This window comes from Lobosporangium transversale (assembly GCF_002105155.1).
Source record: "Lobosporangium transversale strain NRRL 3116 chromosome Unknown BCR41scaffold_48, whole genome shotgun sequence".
Taxonomy (NCBI): Eukaryota; Fungi; Mortierellomycota; class Mortierellomycetes; order Mortierellales; family Mortierellaceae; genus Lobosporangium; species Lobosporangium transversale.
Genome location: NW_019029026.1, coordinates 228,468 through 248,741, shown reverse-complemented (window position 1 = coordinate 248,741; position 20,274 = coordinate 228,468). Strand labels below are relative to the sequence as shown.

At 39.2% G+C, this 20,274-nt stretch overlaps 8 protein-coding genes across 8 annotated transcripts; 6 read left to right on the top strand and 2 right to left on the bottom strand.

Moving 5' to 3' along the window:
• Positions 1–3,090: 3,090 nt before the first annotated feature.
• Positions 3,091–4,568, top strand: BCR41DRAFT_374281 (HAD-like domain-containing protein; the record flags this gene model as incomplete). Its single annotated transcript, XM_022026859.1, has 5 exons — positions 3,091–3,435; positions 3,635–3,757; positions 3,879–4,028; positions 4,129–4,227; positions 4,350–4,568. The coding sequence occupies 5 exons, from the start codon at positions 3,091–3,093 to the stop codon at positions 4,566–4,568; spliced, it is 936 nt and encodes a 311-aa protein (XP_021877326.1).
• Positions 4,569–4,944: 376 nt separating this feature from the next.
• On the bottom strand, positions 4,945–6,337 carry BCR41DRAFT_327383 (Prefoldin subunit-domain-containing protein). Its single transcript, XM_022021655.1, has 3 exons — positions 6,106–6,337; positions 5,477–5,696; positions 4,945–5,363 (listed from the first exon to the last, which is right to left on the bottom strand). The coding sequence occupies exons 1-3, from the start codon at positions 6,219–6,221 to the stop codon at positions 5,145–5,147; spliced, it is 555 nt and encodes a 184-aa protein (XP_021877325.1). The 5' UTR covers positions 6,222–6,337; the 3' UTR covers positions 4,945–5,144.
• A 147-nt stretch (positions 6,338–6,484) lies between these two features.
• On the top strand, positions 6,485–8,249 carry BCR41DRAFT_174285 (hypothetical protein). The gene is made up of 3 exons (XM_022019718.1): positions 6,485–6,849; positions 6,942–7,133; positions 7,251–8,249. Exons 1-3 carry the CDS (start codon positions 6,594–6,596, stop codon positions 7,940–7,942), a joined length of 1,140 nt encoding a protein of 379 aa, XP_021877324.1. The 5' UTR covers positions 6,485–6,593; the 3' UTR covers positions 7,943–8,249.
• Positions 8,250–8,309: 60 nt separating this feature from the next.
• On the top strand, positions 8,310–8,975 carry BCR41DRAFT_361457 (hypothetical protein). Its single transcript, XM_022025539.1, has one exon. The coding sequence runs from the start codon at positions 8,553–8,555 to the stop codon at positions 8,820–8,822; it is 270 nt and encodes an 89-aa protein (XP_021877323.1). The 5' UTR covers positions 8,310–8,552; the 3' UTR covers positions 8,823–8,975.
• On the top strand, positions 8,674–10,299 carry BCR41DRAFT_174269 (hypothetical protein). Its single transcript, XM_022019717.1, has 4 exons — positions 8,674–8,860; positions 9,136–9,173; positions 9,276–9,478; positions 9,570–10,299. Exons 1-4 carry the CDS (start codon positions 8,834–8,836, stop codon positions 10,112–10,114), a joined length of 813 nt encoding a protein of 270 aa, XP_021877322.1. The 5' UTR covers positions 8,674–8,833; the 3' UTR covers positions 10,115–10,299.
• Positions 10,300–11,347: 1,048 nt separating this feature from the next.
• On the top strand, positions 11,348–12,568 carry BCR41DRAFT_361454 (GRIM-19 protein). The gene is made up of 2 exons (XM_022025538.1): positions 11,348–11,586; positions 12,334–12,568. The coding sequence occupies exons 1-2, from the start codon at positions 11,417–11,419 to the stop codon at positions 12,536–12,538; spliced, it is 375 nt and encodes a 124-aa protein (XP_021877321.1). The 5' UTR covers positions 11,348–11,416; the 3' UTR covers positions 12,539–12,568.
• Positions 12,569–12,785: 217 nt separating this feature from the next.
• On the bottom strand, positions 12,786–14,559 carry BCR41DRAFT_361452 (Adenosylcobalamin biosynthesis, ATP:cob(I)alamin adenosyltransferase-like protein). The gene is made up of 9 exons (XM_022025537.1): positions 14,524–14,559; positions 14,333–14,373; positions 14,053–14,146; positions 13,833–13,890; positions 13,586–13,658; positions 13,396–13,460; positions 13,215–13,289; positions 13,042–13,124; positions 12,786–12,924 (listed from the first exon to the last, which is right to left on the bottom strand). Exons 1-9 carry the CDS (start codon positions 14,535–14,537, stop codon positions 12,804–12,806), a joined length of 624 nt encoding a protein of 207 aa, XP_021877320.1. The 5' UTR covers positions 14,538–14,559; the 3' UTR covers positions 12,786–12,803.
• Positions 14,560–15,371: 812 nt separating this feature from the next.
• Positions 15,372–16,313, top strand: BCR41DRAFT_312025 (hypothetical protein; the record flags this gene model as incomplete). Its single annotated transcript, XM_022021064.1, has 1 exon — positions 15,372–16,313. The coding sequence occupies one exon, from the start codon at positions 15,372–15,374 to the stop codon at positions 16,311–16,313; it is 942 nt and encodes a 313-aa protein (XP_021877319.1).
• Between the last annotated feature and the right edge of the window lie 3,961 nt (positions 16,314–20,274).

Below are 20,274 nucleotides of genomic sequence, written 5' to 3'. Positions count from 1 at the left end.
GGTTGCATTGATGCAGTGGATGCAATGATTTGTTCCTTTGTGTTGCATCCTATTAATCACAAAGGCGTCTTTCATGTTCTCTCTCTCTCTCTCTCTGTTATATCAGCATAAACACAAATAAAGGCAATATGCTGCAGTTGTTGCAGTTGTATATTCATTCTTCTTGATCGTTCTCATGATTATTGATGACTTCCTCTCTCTTTCTCTTTCTACATTATAAATGAATCATGGCTCATGTTCACTATTCCATGAACTTGCCTCAATACATTTTCGGCCTTTCTTGCTCTATTCACTCTTTCCCGTTTGCCACGGCTCTTTTTTTTTTTTTTTTTTTTTTTTTTTTTCTTTTTTAAATTGTGCAATCATCATCTTGGTCCTTTTATTCTCAATTCCTGAGCTTTCTCTCTCTCTTTCTCTTCTTCTTTGGCCACTTTCCCTCCTCTCTTCTCCTCTTGTCCTTCCACCTCTTCCGTCGTCCTTTCCTCTGCTTTCCTGTCATCCTCGAGTGTGCTCTTCATCTTTCTTTCTCCTTCTCTCCCTCCCTCCTTTCTCAACCACACACTCCCACTCACATTTACTTTTCTCCATTCCTTTTCGTTTTATTATTCTCCATTCCTCAGTCTTCATTCTTTAATTCATTTATTCACTGTTGGGCACTGCGTGTCATAACTGTTTCATATTTATCACCGGTCTCTTCCTTTTGCGAAGAAGCCCTCTTTTCTTCACTCTCTGTCTTGCTTCCAAGCATCCTTTTTTTTGTGTGTGTTCACCACTTCAGAAAAACAACGAAACGTAAGAACATCACCTACTCTCACCTACATTACACAGTCATCTCGACTTTCTCAACCATCTGATTCTCTTATTTCTATACCAACTGCCAAAACACACTCGCAACATACTATTCTTTACTCTTCATACTCCGTCGCATGTTGTAACAACGCCCACATACTCTACTTTCAATTGTATTTATTGGTATGCATTAGGCGCGTGTATGTTTGATATGTGTGAGCGAGTGAGCGAATGTAGTGTTTCTATTCCATGGGTCCCTCCTTTCCCCTTTCTTCCCCTAGACCATTTACAAATTTCATTCATAATTCTCGTGAAGCTCTCCCCTCCTTGGCTACATGTCCCAACTTCAATATTCCACCCTATGTTCAGGTTGAAAGAAACATGAGAAACACCAATGATATTCCTTTTGAGGAAAAAGGCACTACAAGAACCTTCTTTCTCCTTCATCCAACGCATACTCGCCTGTAGTAGACTCGGAAAGACTCTGCCTTATTATAAAAAGTGCTTCATCCTTGCCGGCTATTCCACACGACCTTTTATACAACGAATCTTTTTTTTTTTTTTTTTTTTTTTCACACAGACTTACGATGACTCACCATTGTGCATAAAGTAAAAAAAAAAAAAAAAAAGATGTAAATGGTGTGTTTGTATTTGGCACCTTTACAACAACAAGTCTGTCAGAATGTGAGGAAAAGCATGCGAGCATTAGAGCAATGTGTTCTCCTTTTGCGCAAATGAAGAATTTGCGCTCTTCCGTCCCCATCCTTATTTCTTTTCTTTTTCCAACCATTCTGGCAAGATTCTTCCCTATCCAAACTATTATAGAGAACATCGGCTCCTTTTTATCAGGTTGTCTTATTTTTTATTATTCTTTTATTCTCTCTTTTCTTTCATGTCCTTTTTTCACCCTCCGTGCAAGTCATCCATTCCCATCCGTTTATTCATTTGACAGAAGAAAAGGTTCATTTCCTGTTCGCTGTCCGTCATTAATTCATTAACGCTTACACCTTCTCCATCACTCTGTCACACACGAACACTCACCCTCTCTCTCATATTTGTAAAGAAAAGGCGTTATTGCCTTCCCCGCCCTGACTTTGTCTAATATCTAGAATCCAAATAGAGTTTCCCTTTTTTTTTCTCTTTCTCATAATCCTTGGTCTTCCATCTGTGAGTCTTAATTTTGATGTGTCCTTTCCTCTCAACTCGAGTCATCCAATTGAAGGCAAACGGTTCTGATGGTAACCCGTTTTCTTTTGAGAGGGTAACTCTATCTGTTTCTGATTCTGATCTCATGTCGCACATCTTGACACGCGGTGTCTCGCCTCTTCCGAGACTTCTCATGCTGCCCATATTCATTTTGATGCTATTTAATATGCCCTCAAATATACCCCCATTATTACAAATCATTCATGGCATGTCAATGATCCCTCCTTCCCCTAGCAACGAGCACGTTCAGCCCCTCCATGTGTCATGTATCACCAATCATTACAACGAATTAAAGAGATTAACCCGAATTATTCTTTTTTTTTTTTTTTTTTTTTTTGCCTCACACAAACTCAGGGACAACTTTAGTAGTCTGAAATTCTATGTCTGGCAAGAGTAAAGCCTCGAAGGAGCAAGGTATTGTCAATATTCTTTTTTATCACTGATAGACCGAAAGCATTACGCTGCGCCCACGGCAGACGGACGGAGCGATGGCGAGAGTTGAATCAAACAGTAACACAGGTGGAACTCTCTCCCCCAGGAGGGCCTCCACTCCCTTGCCCCTTTGCCTATTGTTGTGCGGTCGATCATGCTGCACGCCTTAACCCCTTTGTTTTTTGCATTCAAACGTGCACTTGTGTGCTTTAGTTTGCAAAGTCATGTTTGCATATTCTAAACACCTCAAAAGTCTCGAAAAAAAAATATAACACGATGTCTCTCACGGAGCCAATACAAAACGATCTCTTCAACACATACGCACGTTCATCTGGTCATATCTTTCAACCATTCATACATCCTTCCATGCGTTACTCTATTCTATATTATGTTATATTCTTGGTATTCATCAGCTTCAACTTATTATTAATGGAGTAATTTTTTTTTCTACCAATACTAGCTGCCTCAGCAGGCCCACTGAGTGATCTGTCAGCATCAGGAACAAATTCTGCTGTTTTAACCAACAACAGCAGTAGCGTCCCTGGAAATGGCAACGGCAACGGCAGCAGCAGCGGCAACGGTAGCAATGCTAGCAATGGCAACAGTATTAATGCCACACATACCCCAACTTCATCAACTTCAGTCAAGGCTCGCAAGAACCCGATGGAGGCCAAACCTCAGAAACCGTCGTTTTTGTCTCTTATTTTCTGCTGTGGTGCTAATTTTGTGAATGACAGTGATGCATCTCTGCAAGTGGGTTCGTCCCCTGCTCGTCCCTCAACAGTTAGCATCGGAAAGAAGGCGGTATCAGGCCAGCTGGCAGATGAAAAATCACTGCCACCTCAGCCAGCGATCGTAGACGTCACCGCAACAACCACCATTGAGGAACCCGAGGGGGTAAGTTTTTACTGGCATGGATCTCGTTGGGAACTGTGGAGCGCTGGAGCTATGACTTCCATTGGACGGCGTGGTTGCTTTATAGAATGTGAAGCATACTGCTCAGAGGATGTCAAAAACACAAAGAGGCCACTAATTTATGGCTCTACACTACATTTCATTATTTGTATTGCCCTGGATTGGGCTCAAGTTTCCAATCGCCTTCTTATCCTTCTTATTTCCTGCTCCTGTGGTACCTTTTTATTTCTCTAAAAAAAAAAAAAAGTACATGCAAGTTTAATAACTCCGTACGTGGTTTTATTATGGTTAGGAGCACCCTCAATCACAAGAGGTTGAGCTTACTGGGCTGCTTGGTCCTATTGCACCAGAACACACTGGCAGAAAGTGCCTAGTATTGGATCTAGATGAAACCCTTGTCCATAGTTCCTTCAAGGTAAAGAGAAGCATAGATGCAATTCCTGGGGAAAGGCCCATGTTTGGTAGATATCAACGTCAGATGCTTCAAAGTCTAAAATGGATTTCTAATTATTATTATTATTATTTTTTCCTAAAAGCTTATCCCCCAAGCTGACTATGTAGTCCCTGTCGAGATTGATAATCAGTCACACAATGTTTATGTAATCAAACGTCCAGGGGTCGATACCTTTTTACAAAAGATGGGGGAGCTGTATGAGGTTGTCATCTTTACCGCCAGTTTATCTAAGGTTTGTCCTAGAGCTAAAAGCAGACCAGATGAATTGACTAGACGACAATAAGCTTTTGCATCAAACTCACTCGCATCTGTAATTCGTTTTCTTTGTGTAGTATGCTGATCCTGTTCTTGATATGCTGGATGTGCATCGAGTTATCAAGCATCGTCTTTTCAGAGAATCTTGCTTTAATCATAAAGGAAACTATGTGAAGGTAAAACGGCGTAGTTGATATTTTTTTCTCTTTTTTTTTTTTTTTTTTTTTTTTGTCACTCGATAATGTTAAAGCAAGGATCAATGCTCAGATAAGACGTTTATATTTTTTGCTTCTTGTAGGATCTTTCTGTAATAGGCCGAGACTTAAAGAATACAATTATTATCGACAATTCTCCAGCAAGCTATATCTTCCATCAAACCAATGCGGTTCCGATCTCTTCTTGGTTCAATGATCCGCACGATACCGAACTGCTGGACCTTATCCCATTCCTAGCGGATTTAACTGTGGTGGATGATGTGAATCCTATACTGGATATGACCAACGAGGAGCAAGCATAATACCAAGGCGGAATACTATTGTTTGACAACGATGCCTACGTCTCTTTATTTTTTATTTTTTTTTTCTACATACTATATCTCGTAAATAATCATTCTTTTCTTACTACCCACCTCCCCTTTGATGCTATCTCATGACCTCTACGATGAAGCATGGACGAACTACAAATCAATATAACGACAACGACAAGAAAAGACAAAAAAAAAAAAAAAAAAAGAAAAAGAAAAAAAAAAAAAGGAAAGGAAAGAAAGAAAAAAGAAAAAAAAAATACAAAAGTGAATTAATACCTTTTTCTCACAAGAGAAAAGACGCGTTGATGCTAAACATAAACGAAACGAAAGACAAAAAATACAGAAAGAAATAATGAAACGCAGTGAAGACAAAAATACACATATACATTTAGCTTATGCAGCAGTAATCTGAGCTTCTAAAGAATGCACCTTTCAATGACCATATCCCACGCACAAAAAAGACTGTAGCAAAATATGTTAATGTTAAAGCAAGCTATAACGTAGACTATGTGAAAGCTTTCCATTTATTGTTTGTATATTGTTTTTTACTTTATTTTATCCGATCCTTTATTCTTTGCTCTCAGTTTCGGCCTTGGCCCTTGCGAGGCGCCGTTGCTTCACATCCCAGTTATAGACTCGAGCCGTGTTGACCTCCATTGTAGTAATTTGATCTCTCAGATAGGCCAAATCTTCTTCTGTATTCTTCAATGTCTTCAATGCAGATTCTAATTTGGTCTTTAAAAGGTCTGCAGCCTCTTCAACTGGGTATTCCAGCATGACATTGGCCTAAATATGAGGTTGTGTATCAAGAATAGAAAAAAAAGAAAAGGACACAGTTATATAATTTGTATCAAAGATCACTCGATCCGATCAGTATAAGTTATATTGTATCCACTTACACCCAGCCACAGGCAAACTTTTCCAGTAGGTTGAATCTTAGCAGTGGCGTATAACGTATCGTTCAATTCATACAATGTTTCGATCTCCTTGGTCTCATCTTCCTTGCTGGCTTGTGATTGCAAAAACTGCACCATCTCAAGGGTTTTGCGGATCTCAGGGATCTTTGCATCCAGATTACGTTTGCGCTGAAGCATGTTCACTTCCATGAACTTGTATTTTCTATCCATTTTTTTTTTTTTTTTTTTTTTTTTTTTTAAGCGTGCAAGAGCAAATTAAGCATAATATTAGTAATTAGTAATTAATAATACTGTCCCGTTTGCGCTGTAAATAAAGAGAGGTAAAGTGATGATGACTATTAATTGTTATCTTGTAGGTGATCTCTTCTTTTTCTTTTTCTTTTTTTTTTTTTTTTTTTTTGCAGTCGTAAGGTAATCATCCTCTTCATGCTGAAGTGGTGCTTGATAATGAAAGTGGTATAATACACTACTGCGTCTCTTCCAGCGCTAAATCCTTGTTCCTGGCACTTCTTGGGTACTTTTTTGCAGAATATGTCGTATGTTATATATACCGTATATCTTATTTTTCTTTTTCTTTTTCTTTTTTCCTTATATTCTCTTTCTGAACATACGCTACAGCCTCTTGGAACTTCCGAAGAACAATCTCAACAGGCTCCTGCTCGCTAACATGGTCTTCAACATTTTCAACAAACGGTGCCTTTGGGATTCCTCGAGGATTGGCCTCCATGTTGACTTTGTAGATGATATTGTTGAGTGTTTGAGTGTTTGAGGATGAAAAGCTGTCAACTAAAAGAGACAAAGAGAAGGCGCGTGAGATCACGTGAAATATTCTAGATCCTTAAAATCAGGGCATATTATTTTATGGAGAAGAAAAGCATAGTTCATGTGTCTTTGTCCAATTTGTTGCCCTCTGGTTTCTGATCTTATTGTGGTGTGTCACATGTATTTATATTTCAGGTGGCGCTTTTCGCAAAAACACTGAGCTTGAACCTTTCAGTTCATTGACACAACACAACATTGACGGCTATTTTTTTTTCTGTCATCAACCATCTTCTTCACTTTCTTTTCTTTCCCTTAATTCTATTCGAATATCAAACAAATGCCTTCAGATACTCCCGGTCAAGACGCATCTGGTGCCCCCGCGGCCAAGGTTGATTTTACTGCTGCGATGGCTAAAGTCAAGGCTTTGGCTGCAAAGCTTGGCAACTCAGCTTCTAGTGCCGCCCCACCTGTTGCCACACCTAGTACACATGCCCCTTTGAAACGTTCTTTTGAAGATGACTATAGTAGCCATGGCCATGATGGTCGTGATGACAACTCATATGGCAAAAGGATGGCATATGATAGTGGTCGAGGTACTCTTCTTTCATTTTCCGCAAGTCTTTACAAATTTAAAAATTCATCTCATCAACTAATGCTTCGTTACTGAATATTGATTGTATTATAGACTCAACTCCCATGCATCGTCCTGGTCTAGGAGCTCAAGTTTCGCACTATGCTCCTCCTATGCGTAATGAGCATCAAATCCAAGAGGAAATGCCTGTGCCAGGAAACCTAGTAGGCTTGATAATTGGACGTGGCGGTGAAAACCTCAAGCGAATTGAACGCGAGACAGGCTGTCGTGTACAGTTCTCACAAGGTAAATATCTGCATTAGGAGTTTAATATTTTTTTTTATTTTTTTTTTATTTGAGTTTATGGCTTCAGTTAATTTCACTCAATCTAATACTGTTCATATTACATGGGTATTCCTACAGATGGCAACCCTGGGGACCGTGAACGATTCGTTAATATTTTAGGACAGCCTGCTGGCATTGTAGACGCAAAGCGCCAGATTCAAGAAATTATTGCCAGTTCTCAGACTGGAGAGCGCCATGGGGGGGGTGGGTATACTAGTGGCGGCGGCTATGGCAATGGAAACTATGGTATAAGTGCAAACGGAAGCTACGGTCGCGGTGGTACCACCGCCACCATTCAGATTCCAAGCACCAAGGTCGGTCTTGTCATTGGACGCGGCGGCGAGACCATCCGCGATTTACAGGATCGTAGTGGAGCACGTATTGCGGTCACTCCTACGCCCAACGACCATAACTCCCCTAACAGAACTGTCTCCATCACTGGAGACGATAGTGCGATTGAGCGAGCAAAAGCGCTCGTTGAGGAGATTGTCAGCGACATGGCACCTAGAGCTGGTCATAGTAGTGGATACCAGACTACACCACCTGTTACTATAACTGTCCCTCAGGATGCAATCGGATTGGTGATTGGTCGTGGGGGCGAGACAGTCAAGCAGCTTCAAATACAGTCTCGTGCTAAGATCCAGGTACAGCAAGTTGATCCTGCTATGCCACCTCCAACAGATCGCACTATTAACTTATATGGACCCCCCGAGGCAGTTGAATATGCCAAACAATTGATTATGGAGAAAGTTGCCGGAGCGGTAAGTTAGAGTACATTCATTATTACACCCTCTTTATTATTATTTTATTTTCCTTGTTGTTCTCTTCTATTGGACTATTTTATGTATACTTTTTGAGCTTGTGTCGGGCTTCATATACAAAAGACGACTCGTCGCCAGACTCGGACATGGATTTATGGTCTTCGGCACGACATAAACAGAAAGCGGCTCGACAACCCATTGAACTGCTCACGATTTATCATTCATGTGTGAATGTTGTCTTTGAATATTTTTATACTATATTACCTCGCGACGTTACTGGACCGTTTGATTCTATTGACGACATATTAACATTCAGCTGGATGTATTGGAAACCAAATGTTGAATCCACATTTTGACGATAAAAAAAAAAAAAAAAAAAAAAATGAAATCGGAAGCGGAGACACAAGGTTGCGTATGCTACATTGGATATCTTTATGCAATGATGTGATGCCTTCGTATTCTCGCGATTGCTTTATGTCTCGAAGATGCCATGCTTCTTCCTTTGACATAACAACTGTCTTAGGATCCGCTCTTTGTCGAAACGGCCAGATGCAATTCCTGTATACGACTGCCTCCTAATTGCGACAACATATAGCACATATCGATACACTCTGTCTAGATGGATGAACAGTCAGGAGACCTATATTGTTTGGAGTATTGTGCTTACAATGGAACTTTTTTGCGTGCGTGTGTGTGTATGTGTGTGCTCGTGTGTATACCTGTGTCTCTTCATCAACACTTGTTTCTCATGATTAATCTGTCTGGATGTGAGTCTGGGATACTTGTATTGTGTGCTTTGTACTATGCTTTATGCTTTGTGCTGCTTGTGTTTTGTGTACTGTTTATGCTCAGGAGAGAACTCCGGTGTAGCATCCGCTCAACAACTTAAAGACTAACAGAATGGGCCAACTATTGCTACGACCAAATGTAAATTGATAATTTTTCTGCCTCTTTGCCTTTCTCTCTGCCTTTTATCTTGACAATATGCTGTGAACATCTTGCTGTGTCTTGTCTCGTTTTACTTCACTCAACCAATATGTCAAAAAAAAAAAAAAAAAAAAAAAAAAAAAACGAACATTTTGCATCATGATGTTTGCGGTTGCAATTATCTTTTTACAACGTTGCTCTGATTTTTTCCGTTTGTGATGATCACCGGCATGCCATACTATAAACGCAATCTATTACTGGTTCTGTTGTATTAGCGTGATAACGAACGTTATGGTGGACAGCGTGATCAAGGGTAAGTGATATTTATCAATCAACTTTGACTTTATTGTAATAATAATAAGAAAAGTACAGAGTGTTAATAACAAACCAAACTATTTCTGAACTGTCTCAATAGGGGATATGGAGGCTCCGGTGGTTATGGTGCTTACCAGCAGCAGCAGCAGCAATATCAGCAACCAGCGCAATCAACATCAAGTGGATACGGCCAATATGGTAGCTATGGTACCCCAGCAGCTTCTACAGCCGCAGTCACTGGATATACGCCCGAACAGCAGGCTGCATATGCCCAATACTATGGATACCAATATGGTGCTGCAGGTAAGATGATGGTTATTATCACGATACGCATTCTGATAAATGAATACTACATTGCACACAATTTAATCTGACACGTTTTTTACTATCTTAGGATACCAACCGCCAGCGGCGACAGCTTCCAGTTCGGCAGATGCATCTTCTGCTACTCCTACTACCGGTGCAGACGTGTCAGCCTACAATGCTTTTGACTACTCTCGATATGCTGCGGGTCAATATGGTACTACAGCTGCTACTAGTGCAGCTCCCACATCTTCAGCGACGCCAACTACGTCTGCAGCAACTACCACCTCCATAACCCCTGCTACAACCGTCACGGCAAGTGATTCCACAGCCACTTCTGGAACAACTGTACCTGACTACTCAGCTTATTATACTCAGCAAGGCTATAGCCAAGAAGCCTACCAACAGTATTACAGTCAATACTATGGATACCAAGCGGCAGCGGCGGCAGCAGCAGCAGCAGCAGCAGTAACAGCAACAGCAGAGTCCACTGGAGCCACTGCCGATACTGTGTCATCAGCCGCACCAGTATCTCTAGCCACTGCTACAGAGCTAACACCCTCTGATGCCACTACCGCCAACGCCAGTGTCGCCAATGGAACCGGGGCCTCCTTCTCGGCTGAGGAGAACAAGTGAGCACAAAGAGAATTATGTATATGTAGTTTGTTCATATGTCTGTGTCTATCTGTCTGTCTGTCAATCTGTTGCCTGTGCCCTGTGTCTATGCAAGTAGTTTTTGGTTAAATATAGTGATCCATGTTTTTTCAAATGATATTGGGGCCATTTGCTTTTAGTAAAAACACCTATTCTTCATAGTATAATTATCTGCTTTTTATCTTTTGCTATTTCACATTTAAAAATGGCTTTGGATCCTATTGTTTGCTTTTGAATAACCCTTATTCACACTCGTCTATGAAGACATTAATAACCTGTTTGGCCATGTTTTCCTTGAGCTCCTTGGCATGCTCAAGATATTTGTCCATAACTTCTTTGGCTCTGGCGGATCCCCATATCCACCCATGTTCAAACGGATTCATGGCCTGAAAAAAGTGAGGTGATAACCTTATTATCCTTGAAATTATAAGTTTTCAGATCCATAGTGTACCAGTACCGAGTAGCTTCGAGGTAATAATCGAGCACCTCGTAAAGCATGAGCAATCTTCTTCATGCCATGATAACATAAAATATCATGCCAAAATCTCGCCTGTTACACTTTGTTTTGTTGGAATGTCTAATGTTCCTCAAGTGTTGCGGCTAGACCTTCACAGCAGTGCTCTCTACCGAAGGTCTCCGCCCTACTGAATATGGACTTATCGGAGAACATTACAGCGTCCTACTAGTCTATCGTCTATTCCGGGTGATCCTATGTAAATTCATGACAAACAGCACGACGATCCTTGATCAACTTTGGTTGTCTAACATTAGTCTCTCGGTCTTTGCTAATTAAGACTTCCCCATCCTGGTCTCATCTGAACTTGAATATCTTGAGTAAATTTGGTCAGTTATTTATTCCCCCGCGTCTTACCAAGTGTTAAATTTCATATTGAGGAATCTCCTGGTGATATTGGATATCAACGAAGAGGGACCATTATTTGATATCTAGAGAAATTATTATTAATACTCTGGCGAATCAATAAACTGTGGTCTCGAACGAAGATCTTGATGTCTCTTTTGTCTTTTTCTCCCATCCACTTCCAGAAGCATACGTTGAAGTGTTTTCAAAAAAGATTGTGAGCGAAAGAAAGATATCATTAGAAGACGAAGTAGCTCGCCCTGTTTTTTTTTTTTTTTTTTTTTTTGCATGATCACGTGATTAGTAAAGCTTTCTTTTCGTCACATTGTTTTTTCATCCGGCCGGTGACAGATCGAAATCGGCAATCATTCTCACTCCCTACTCTCTCTCGCCTGCTTTTATTCTCCTTATAAATACTCTCGGACATGTCGACAATTCCACAGCAAGAGCTGCCTCGCCCCGGCGGTTTCCCTGAAATCAGATATAAGCGTTATATTCCTAAGGTCGGACCTTCGGGTCTTGTCCTTTTCTCTGGCATTACACTCATGTGCACTTTCGGTCTGTACAGAACCGGCCAGGGTAATCTTGAGCGCAGGTAAAAAAAAAAAAAAAAAAAAAAAAAGGACTATAGAAAGTAATTGACAGGGAGACAAGCAGGCAGGAAAGGCAGGAAGGGAGACTGACAGGCTGGCATGTAAAACAGATTGGCAAGGTGACAACTAAACACATCAAGAAGAATTCTTTTTATTCCGAGGTGCAGAACACGGATGCAGGAATATTTCCTTTTTTACCAGTTATAGCAATCATTGATAACAGCATCAGCACACGGATGATATGGACAATAATAACGACTACAGTAATAACAACAATGATGACAATAATAATAACAATAGCATTAATGATACTCGGGGCTCTACGTCAATTTTAAGACGAGGTCTAGTACTTAATGAGGCAGAAAGGACGGATCGGATATTACACGTGTTTGATCGTGTTTTTATATATCCTGAAGGATGTAGAAGGAAAAGTCCTTTCCGCACATCCCTTTCAATGGAACAGGAAGAGCCAAAGTACAATAATTGCTAAAAGTGATTACCAAGGAACCATTATCGTCATGGAGAAATAATGGAGGCGTTATTGCTGAGAATACCTTTTGTTTGAAACAGACAGGATTATGGTTTTCTAAGGCATAAAAAAGGTTCATTTGGAAAAGCAACAGGGAGACTTTAAAGAAGCATTATACCTGACTGTCAACATGGCTTTTTTTTATTTTATTTTATTTTATTTTATTTTATTTTATTTTCTTTATTATTATTATTACTATTAATTTGTGCAAAATAAATAGGGAACTTGAGCGTGAGAAGGTGTGGTCGCGTATTCACTTAATTCCACTTTTGCAAGCCGAGGCTGATCGTGATACATACCGTCGCGAGGTCGCTGCCAAGCAACGTGAGGCCGAGATCATGAAGAACCATAAGGGTTGGAAGGCTGGTGAGTCTGTCTACAACTCAGATCGCTATGCCCCCAAGCCATATGTTGTCCTGCCATAAAAGAATAAATAAAAGAATAAAATAAGACAGTAAAAAAGAGAAAACAACATTTATACAATTGTGATGAACTTTCTTAAAAAAAAAAAAAAAAAACATTCTATATCCTAATCTCTCTCAATGTAATGGAATTTCGGGAAAACCAATAAAAAATAAAGATAAATAAAATTAAGGCTGGCATTATACGGTGTCCTATTTTTTGTATCAAGTATTTTATTGCTCTTTTTTTTTTTTTTTTTTTTTTTTTTTTGTTTTGTTTTGTTTTGTACTAAAGTGCGCGAGTCTGCACAGATGCCTCACGACCACTCTTAGCTTTCTTGTAAACGTTTTCCTGCAATCCATCGTGCTTGGCTGCATATCTAGCAGCTGCAAATAGATAGTCACTCAAACTAATAAAGTGTACAAAGAATAGAATATAAGTCTCTTCTTATTCATTTTCGTTTTTTTAAACAGATAAAATAAACGACCCAAAAATGATTGGTAAAAGGAACCAAGGATGTCATTACCGATTCAAATACTTTAGCACAGTTTCGTCCGCATCCTGAGCCTCGACAACTGGAATGGTGGTACGTTCAGCACGTCGACAGATCTATTAAAGTTGACGGAATTAATTATCGTAAAGAGATGATAGAATACTCGGTGAAGTACAAAATGAGAAACATTCTTTCATTTGGCTTACGGAACGGGCTTGATGCAAAAAGATGCTAGACTCACCACCGGATGGCAAGATGAAGTTACGAAGTGGGGGAAGTTGCTTTTTTTTTTTTTTTTTTTTTTAATTAGAATATTAAGAAATTAAGTAAGACTGCAATATCTTTTTGAAAGAAAAAAAAAAAAAAAAAAAAAAAAAAAATTCATACCGAATCTAACACATCAATCCAACGTTCCAATGTCTCTACATGACCTTCATCGAAAGTTGTATTATCTAAAGGCCCAATTAGAGAAGGAAAAAAAAAGGATGGCGAACAGAAACTATTACAATTAAGCCTCTTTTTTTTTTTTTTTTTTTTTTTACGTCCAATTTTCAGATCTTCCCGTAGTGATCCTTACGCAGTTGAGTCTCAGAAGCATCATGTCTAGGTGTAGCGATGTTTGATCCGATATCCTGAAGATTGCATTGGATCTTTTTTTTTTTTTTTTTTTTATGGATTGTTTAAAGGTATTGCATGCGTGATGCAAAAATTAGTTTGTACGCGCGTTATTATACTCTTCGAAGCTTGCTTTTTTTTTTTTTTTTTTTTTTTACTTTTTAGTTAAGGAATGAAGATTAGATGAAATGGCTGGCTTTTATGTTTACCTCAATCAATTGACTCTCGAGACCATTGGCAGACTTTGCACAATAATGATGTGCAATCCTGATGGGGGTAAGGTCCCATACCCAAGAAATCGAAATCGAAATCGAAATCAAAAAAATAAAATAAAATAAAAAATAAAAAATAAAAAAAAAAGGAAATAAGTATATAAAATAAAAATGAAAATGTATGTATGTATGTATTAAGTAAGAAAGAATATTTTACCCAATACTCGAGTTGAGCTCATCCACAGATCCAAGAGCCTCAAAGATCCTGTCGGTTTTGAGGCGACGTTCGCCATTGTAGAGAGAAGATTCGCCTGCGTAGTTGTTTATTCAGAAACAAAAAATAAAAAAAAATAAAATAATAATAAAAATCAATTTTTGTCCTTACTGGATATGAGCCATCTATTTATTATTATTATTATTATTATTATTATTATTATTATTTATTTATTTATTTATTTTGTTTATTTTGTTTTCTTTATTTGGATGCTTCATAGTACCTCGGTCGCCTGTTCGTGTGTAAAGCTGCGACTTTTTGGGACTGAGTGAAAAAAAAAGACATTTTTCGCGTAGAATATTATAATACACCATGACAGACATATTCAACAAAGTCAGCGGTTTCACTCATTCAATATAACGATTTAGTTCGCTCAAGAAGAAGAGATCATCGCTTTAGACAACATGTAATTACTTTTCCGATGTCATTGGTTTTATTGGGATGAATGAGAGGAGGTAGAAGGATCGTAAAAGTGCATGGTTTCCCACGTAAATGCGCAAGGGTGGCTTTGGCACTGCCACAAACCCAAATGCACAGACGATTGGCTTTGCCCAAAGCGACTCCTAGGCTGGTGGACTGGTGACGAGCGAGCCTACCACAAAGAAATTGCAAGTGAAAGAGGCGATTATTTTGACGCGTGGATTTGGCTTTCAGGCCAAAGATCTGTACTGCTCGTTCTTTTTGCTTCGGTCCTTTTCAATTCCAAGAGTTTTATTAAGCAAACCCAATCAAAAAGAGTGTAGAACAATCAGTTGCTGGTCATGGGCCCAAAAACTGGTATAAGAATATGAAGCTCGGCTCCGTTGCAGAAATGAGAAAAGTTGGTATACTGTTCTAAAAAAGTTAAATGATCACCTATTTCACACAATTTCACTTTTTGACCAACATCCCTTACTAGAGCAGTAGGCCCTATTTTCTGTTCATCCACCCAACCTCCTTTTTTACTCTTCCTTGAATAAAGTTCCTACAAGGGGTACCCTGTATATGCCCGATCGCACGCTCTAGATCTAATGCCGAAAAAGAAAAAGAAAAAAAAAGAGAGAGTATTACACAAAGACCCTAGGGGTTTTCTCCGTCATTTCTGGTTTTGATCTTACTATATTGTATTCATCATGAATGTATTGTCCTTATACTTAGCAGCTGAGTATTTAAAGAGACATAACGCGCGTCGCTCTCTATCCTAATTCTAACACATTTACAAGTTGAAACACCCTCCTTAGAAACAAGAACAATCCTTTAAAGCCCTACTGTCTTTCTAAAAAATGGAACCATCGCCTAAAATCCTCGCAGTCATCGGAGCCACTGGCCAGCAAGGGGGATCTGTTATCAACTATGTCCTCAACCATCCAGAGCTATCCAAGCAATTCAAGCTCCGGGCTGTGACACGCAATCCGTCAAAACCTGAAGCCCAAGCCTTGAAGGAGCGAGGAGTTGAGGTCGTCAAGGGAGACCTGTATGACAAAGAATCGCTCAGTAATGCTTTCAGAGGCGCACATACTGTCTTTAGCCCCAGTTTCACGAGTTTTGACGACAGCCTCTATGCTAAAGAAATCATTCAAGGCAAGAATTTAGCAGACGCAGCCGTCAATGCAGGTGCCCAGTATATGATTTTCACCACTTTATGCCACGCAGGCGATATCTCCCATGGTAAATATCGTGATTTGGACATCCTCAACGTCAAGGCCGATATCGAGAAATATATTCGCTCTCTTTCCATCAAGAGTGCCTTTTTCGCACCAAGCATGTTTTACCAAAACCTCGGCATGTTTTATTTGGCTCCTCGACCCCAAGACGATGGAACTTTTGCGATATTCAATGTATCCTCTCCTCAGAGTGTGTTCCCGTTTTTCGACGTTGTAGGCGACGCAGGCAAGTTTGTGGGTGCTATTCTTATGGAACCAGACAAATTTGAGGGTAAAATCTTATATGCGGCAGCAGAGCGCCGTACATTTGAGGAAATGGCAGAGATGGTCAGTAAAGCAACAGGCAAGACCGTCCAATATAAGCAGCTGTCGGTGGATGAGTATGAGGGCGTATTGACACCTACTCCGGCCCAGATCTTCAGCCACAAGATGTTCTTTATGGAGGAATACGGTTACTTTGGCCCAGAGGAGAGGGAGCGTATCGAATGGTCAACCAAAAACATTCATGACAAGCTGACCACGTTAGAAGAGTACCTTCAGAAGAACCCTCTTCATCTGTAGCGAGTCTGTGAGCCGGTAGCTCGTTTCACTCTCGAGACAATTTAAGAAGGAGGCAGTTTCATTTGAAAGAGGACCCCGTTTACTTTTTTTTTTTTTTCCTTCAGAGAAACGTATTTTTGATCAATATTAAATTAAAGTTTGTGCTATACATGCAATGGGTGACCAAGGCAGGAAGAGAGACTTAATTAATGCAAAGTCGATGTTGTTACCAAAAAGGAAGAAGGGATCTCACTTCCTACCTCTAAAATATCAAGTTTGGTCCCAGCCTGTCAGTGAGCGTTACTGCAATGCCCATAAGCTACACAGGCTGGTGATGAGCTTAGGCTCTTCCCTTTTTGGTTGTATTAGTCAATTAAAAGAATCCTATTAGGCATATAACGCATAATTGACAAAATAGAAACAGCAACAAAGGCTCGTCCTTGATAGTGCTTTTATATTCTTTGAATACATTTTTTTAAAAAAGTCCGTGCCTACGATGTATACATATTTATGGCGTCTGGACTACATACCAATGCGAATGCCTAGCTCAACGCTTCTTTTTCCATAATCACCCACAATATGATTCCCGCACACTTTCCGATCTAGAATTGAAGAGTGACCGCCTTAAGTGCAAAAGACTTTAATCCTATAGTTCAGGCTGAGAGCAGCGACCGAACTGTTGGTTCAACAGGATGGTCATGAAGGCCATTTTGAACCATGGCCTTCTCCTTCCCCCATTCGAACAATATACTTTAGCATGACAGAGGGAATCTAGGAAGAGAGCATATATATACTCCACCGAAGCCAATTTCGTCACTGACTGTCGCAGTCGCTCGAAAGGACTTTGAGGTCTCCGATGTTCTAAGTACATGTGGCAGAGACCACGCAAGAACCAAGAGATTCATAAGAGAAGACCCGTTTGGCTAGCAATCGATGGAATCAGTCTCCGCTTCTGAGAATATGACGGAGATCGACTTCAAATTTGAGCAACAGAGAATGTAACTAGAGTCTGCAATGGTTATGAGCTATTTTACCTGCGATTGAGGCGATAAATGAGGGGCATGCTTGACCCATAACATAGTAATGGAATTCGAAGTCAACATTTTTGGAGAGAATACTGCAAAAAAAGACATCTGTCTAACTTTTTTTTTTTTTTTTTAATCAGCATGGTTGAGACCCCCAATATCATTCAAATCAGGAGAAGCAGAGGAAAGGGGAGGTTGATACCAAAAATATCACACAGACAGTGATTTTAAAAGGAATATATTTTACAATATATTGGATAGGCAGTTAAAATTCCTACACACAGAGTTCCTTGTTGCCAAATACTACTTTGTGTAAAATGTGCAGTCTAGCTGGACAACATGAAATTAGCCAAGAATAGTTTCATATTGGGTGCGGGTGCGTATTTTTTTTTTTTTTTTGGGCGATCATTAGATGTCCACAAAAAAAAAAAAAAAAAAAAAAAAGTCATGTCGGCGTGAAGAAAAAACCTTGTTTTCAATAAAAAAAAAAAAATCAAAATGAATTGAATAAGATCGCCGTTTTTCATTCTCTTTAATCGATTAGACCGACATTCCCTCCTTTCCACAAAGCGCTTGTTAAAAAAAAGGGTCGACAATAATAGCGGGCAAAAACAAAACAGAGAATTTGGGCGTACACAAGAATAAAGAGAGCGCCTCCAGCCTTCCAAGGTTGAGATTCAGAAGCCTTTTTTTTTTTTTTTTTTTTGGTCCTTGTTCTTGCTCATGTTGTTTGAAATCGAAAATTGCAAATGTGAATATCCTTGTCTCTGAGAATAAGCGAACGACATTGTATATATACATAAATATGTCTATATACACATATAGACAGATGATATTCAAGTAAGTTCACATTTGGTCAGTCAGAACCATTAAGCACCAACTCATTTGGTCCCCAGAAGGAGAGAGGAAGGAGGAAGAGGTGCTATGCTTTTGGTAACCTAATTGTCATTGAGAACGACCTAGAAAAGAGAAAATACGCGGGGCTTCAAGTGCTTTATTGCTTCAAAGCGGAATGTCCTAAAAAGGGTATGGTACATCTATAGCTCATTCTTTCTATACATGTACATGAGGATGAAGAGAGAAAAAGAGTCAGCAACCAAGTCTGAGCCAAACTCAATTGGGCTTGGCCTTACTTTAGGAGTATAAAGACTCATTTAATCGTTCATTGCTGTTTATTTCTCTTGCCAGAGTATATTAAAAAAAAGGTTGTGGGCCAGACTGAAAAGAAAAAAAAAAAAAAAATGATGGCACGGATCCATCATCGTAGTTTGTATTTGTTCTCATCCCTTCTGTTCGTTCATAATTTTTTAATTCCAGCTTATTTGCTTATTTGTTGACACTGTTATGCGCGGTCGTTTTCCCCACACACAAAAAAGAATGGTTGGCTAGAGTGGTCTAAGCAAAAACTACTCCCTATTTGCGCTAAAATGTGCTGGTACAAACGTGTATTGCGCGACGGTCCAAAATATAATATATATATATAAATAATACACCTATAACTGACAACTGAGAGGTTCAATATGTTGCATTCCCTAGAACTAGAAGCCAGACCTAGGACTAGAGTCGAATGATTGCTCTTAGGCTCATCAGTACATCCCCTTTTTCTTTTTCTTTTTCTTTTTCTTTTTCTTTTTTTTCTAGGCCATTAAGTAAGCTTGCTTCATATCACAATAAAAAAAAAAAAAAATCAGCGAGCGTTAGTAAGATCTGAATCATATTCGAGATGAGATTTGTAGCGGTGAATACTGTAGTTTTGCAGGATCTCTTTTTGCAACTGTGCCCAATTTTAGCAAAGCAGGACTTGCTCTATCCTAATCCTTGATCACATTCAATCCTTATAGAATGTACACGCGGTCTAAATGTGGTATCTATGCCTGTGTGCGTAGTTATGTTTATATGCAGTGTTCTTACAATAGGCAGGCTCTATTGTCCAAAAAAAAAAAAAAAAAAAAAAAAAATGTGGGGAAGATGGGGGTGATGATTTGTTTATTGTTGGTGTTCCTTTCACCAACAGTAATAAACACACTGACCAAAAGCTGGTTTTTTGCTTGAACCTATTTTTCAATTTTTGGTTTGTGGAGATTGAAATCATTGAATGGCCAAAAAAAAAAAAAAAAAAAAAAAAAAGAAACGGCCACTCGAGTCTTTCTTGCTACTCTTGCTCATAAGCGACTGAAAAAAAAAAAAAAAAAAAAAGCGCAAGTCGGGTGGGAAAACTATGTGTGTCAAAGTAAAGGGATATGGCACCATCATCATTCCTTTTATGACTAGGGATTTTAACCGCTAATTCAATAAACATTATAAAATATACACAGTTAGAATTACTACCCATAAGAGTTTTTGTGACGTGTGTCTTTAACTATTGTGTACGTAAATAATCCACTACTATGATTGCGTGGCGAGAGACTTTGGATGAAGATTGAAGGAGCGATTTGCGAGGATGGGGGATGGGGAAAGGAAGACCACAGAACAAAGGGATAGAAATAATCCAGCGTCCGCGAACCAATCATTTCCCAGTGCCGTGCGTAGTGTAAAAAAACAGGCACAGAGCAAATGGAAAAAAAAAAAAAAAAAAAAAAAAAAGAGATAATTGTTAATAATGGGTATCATGCTTTTGTAGATTCTTTTCTTTGTTCCAATGCGTAAAAAATGGGTCCCAATCCTGTCGTTCTTTTCTCTTTGTTTGCTCGATATTAATATTTGTATATCATTGATTTATGGATAAAAAACATTGGTTTTACATGGCATGATAGTACTGTTTTGTTAATACTGCTAATACAAATTGTATCCGTGGAAAAGAAAAGTGTAAGTATGGGCAGCTTCGATACAACGAGGATGTATACTTTGAGGTAGTTGCAAGGTCGCTTTTGAATACCATTTTTGACGTGCAGAGCAAGATGCGCCCAGAGCGATATTTTAAATCTTTATTTTTTCTTTTTTTTTTTTTTTTACCCCAC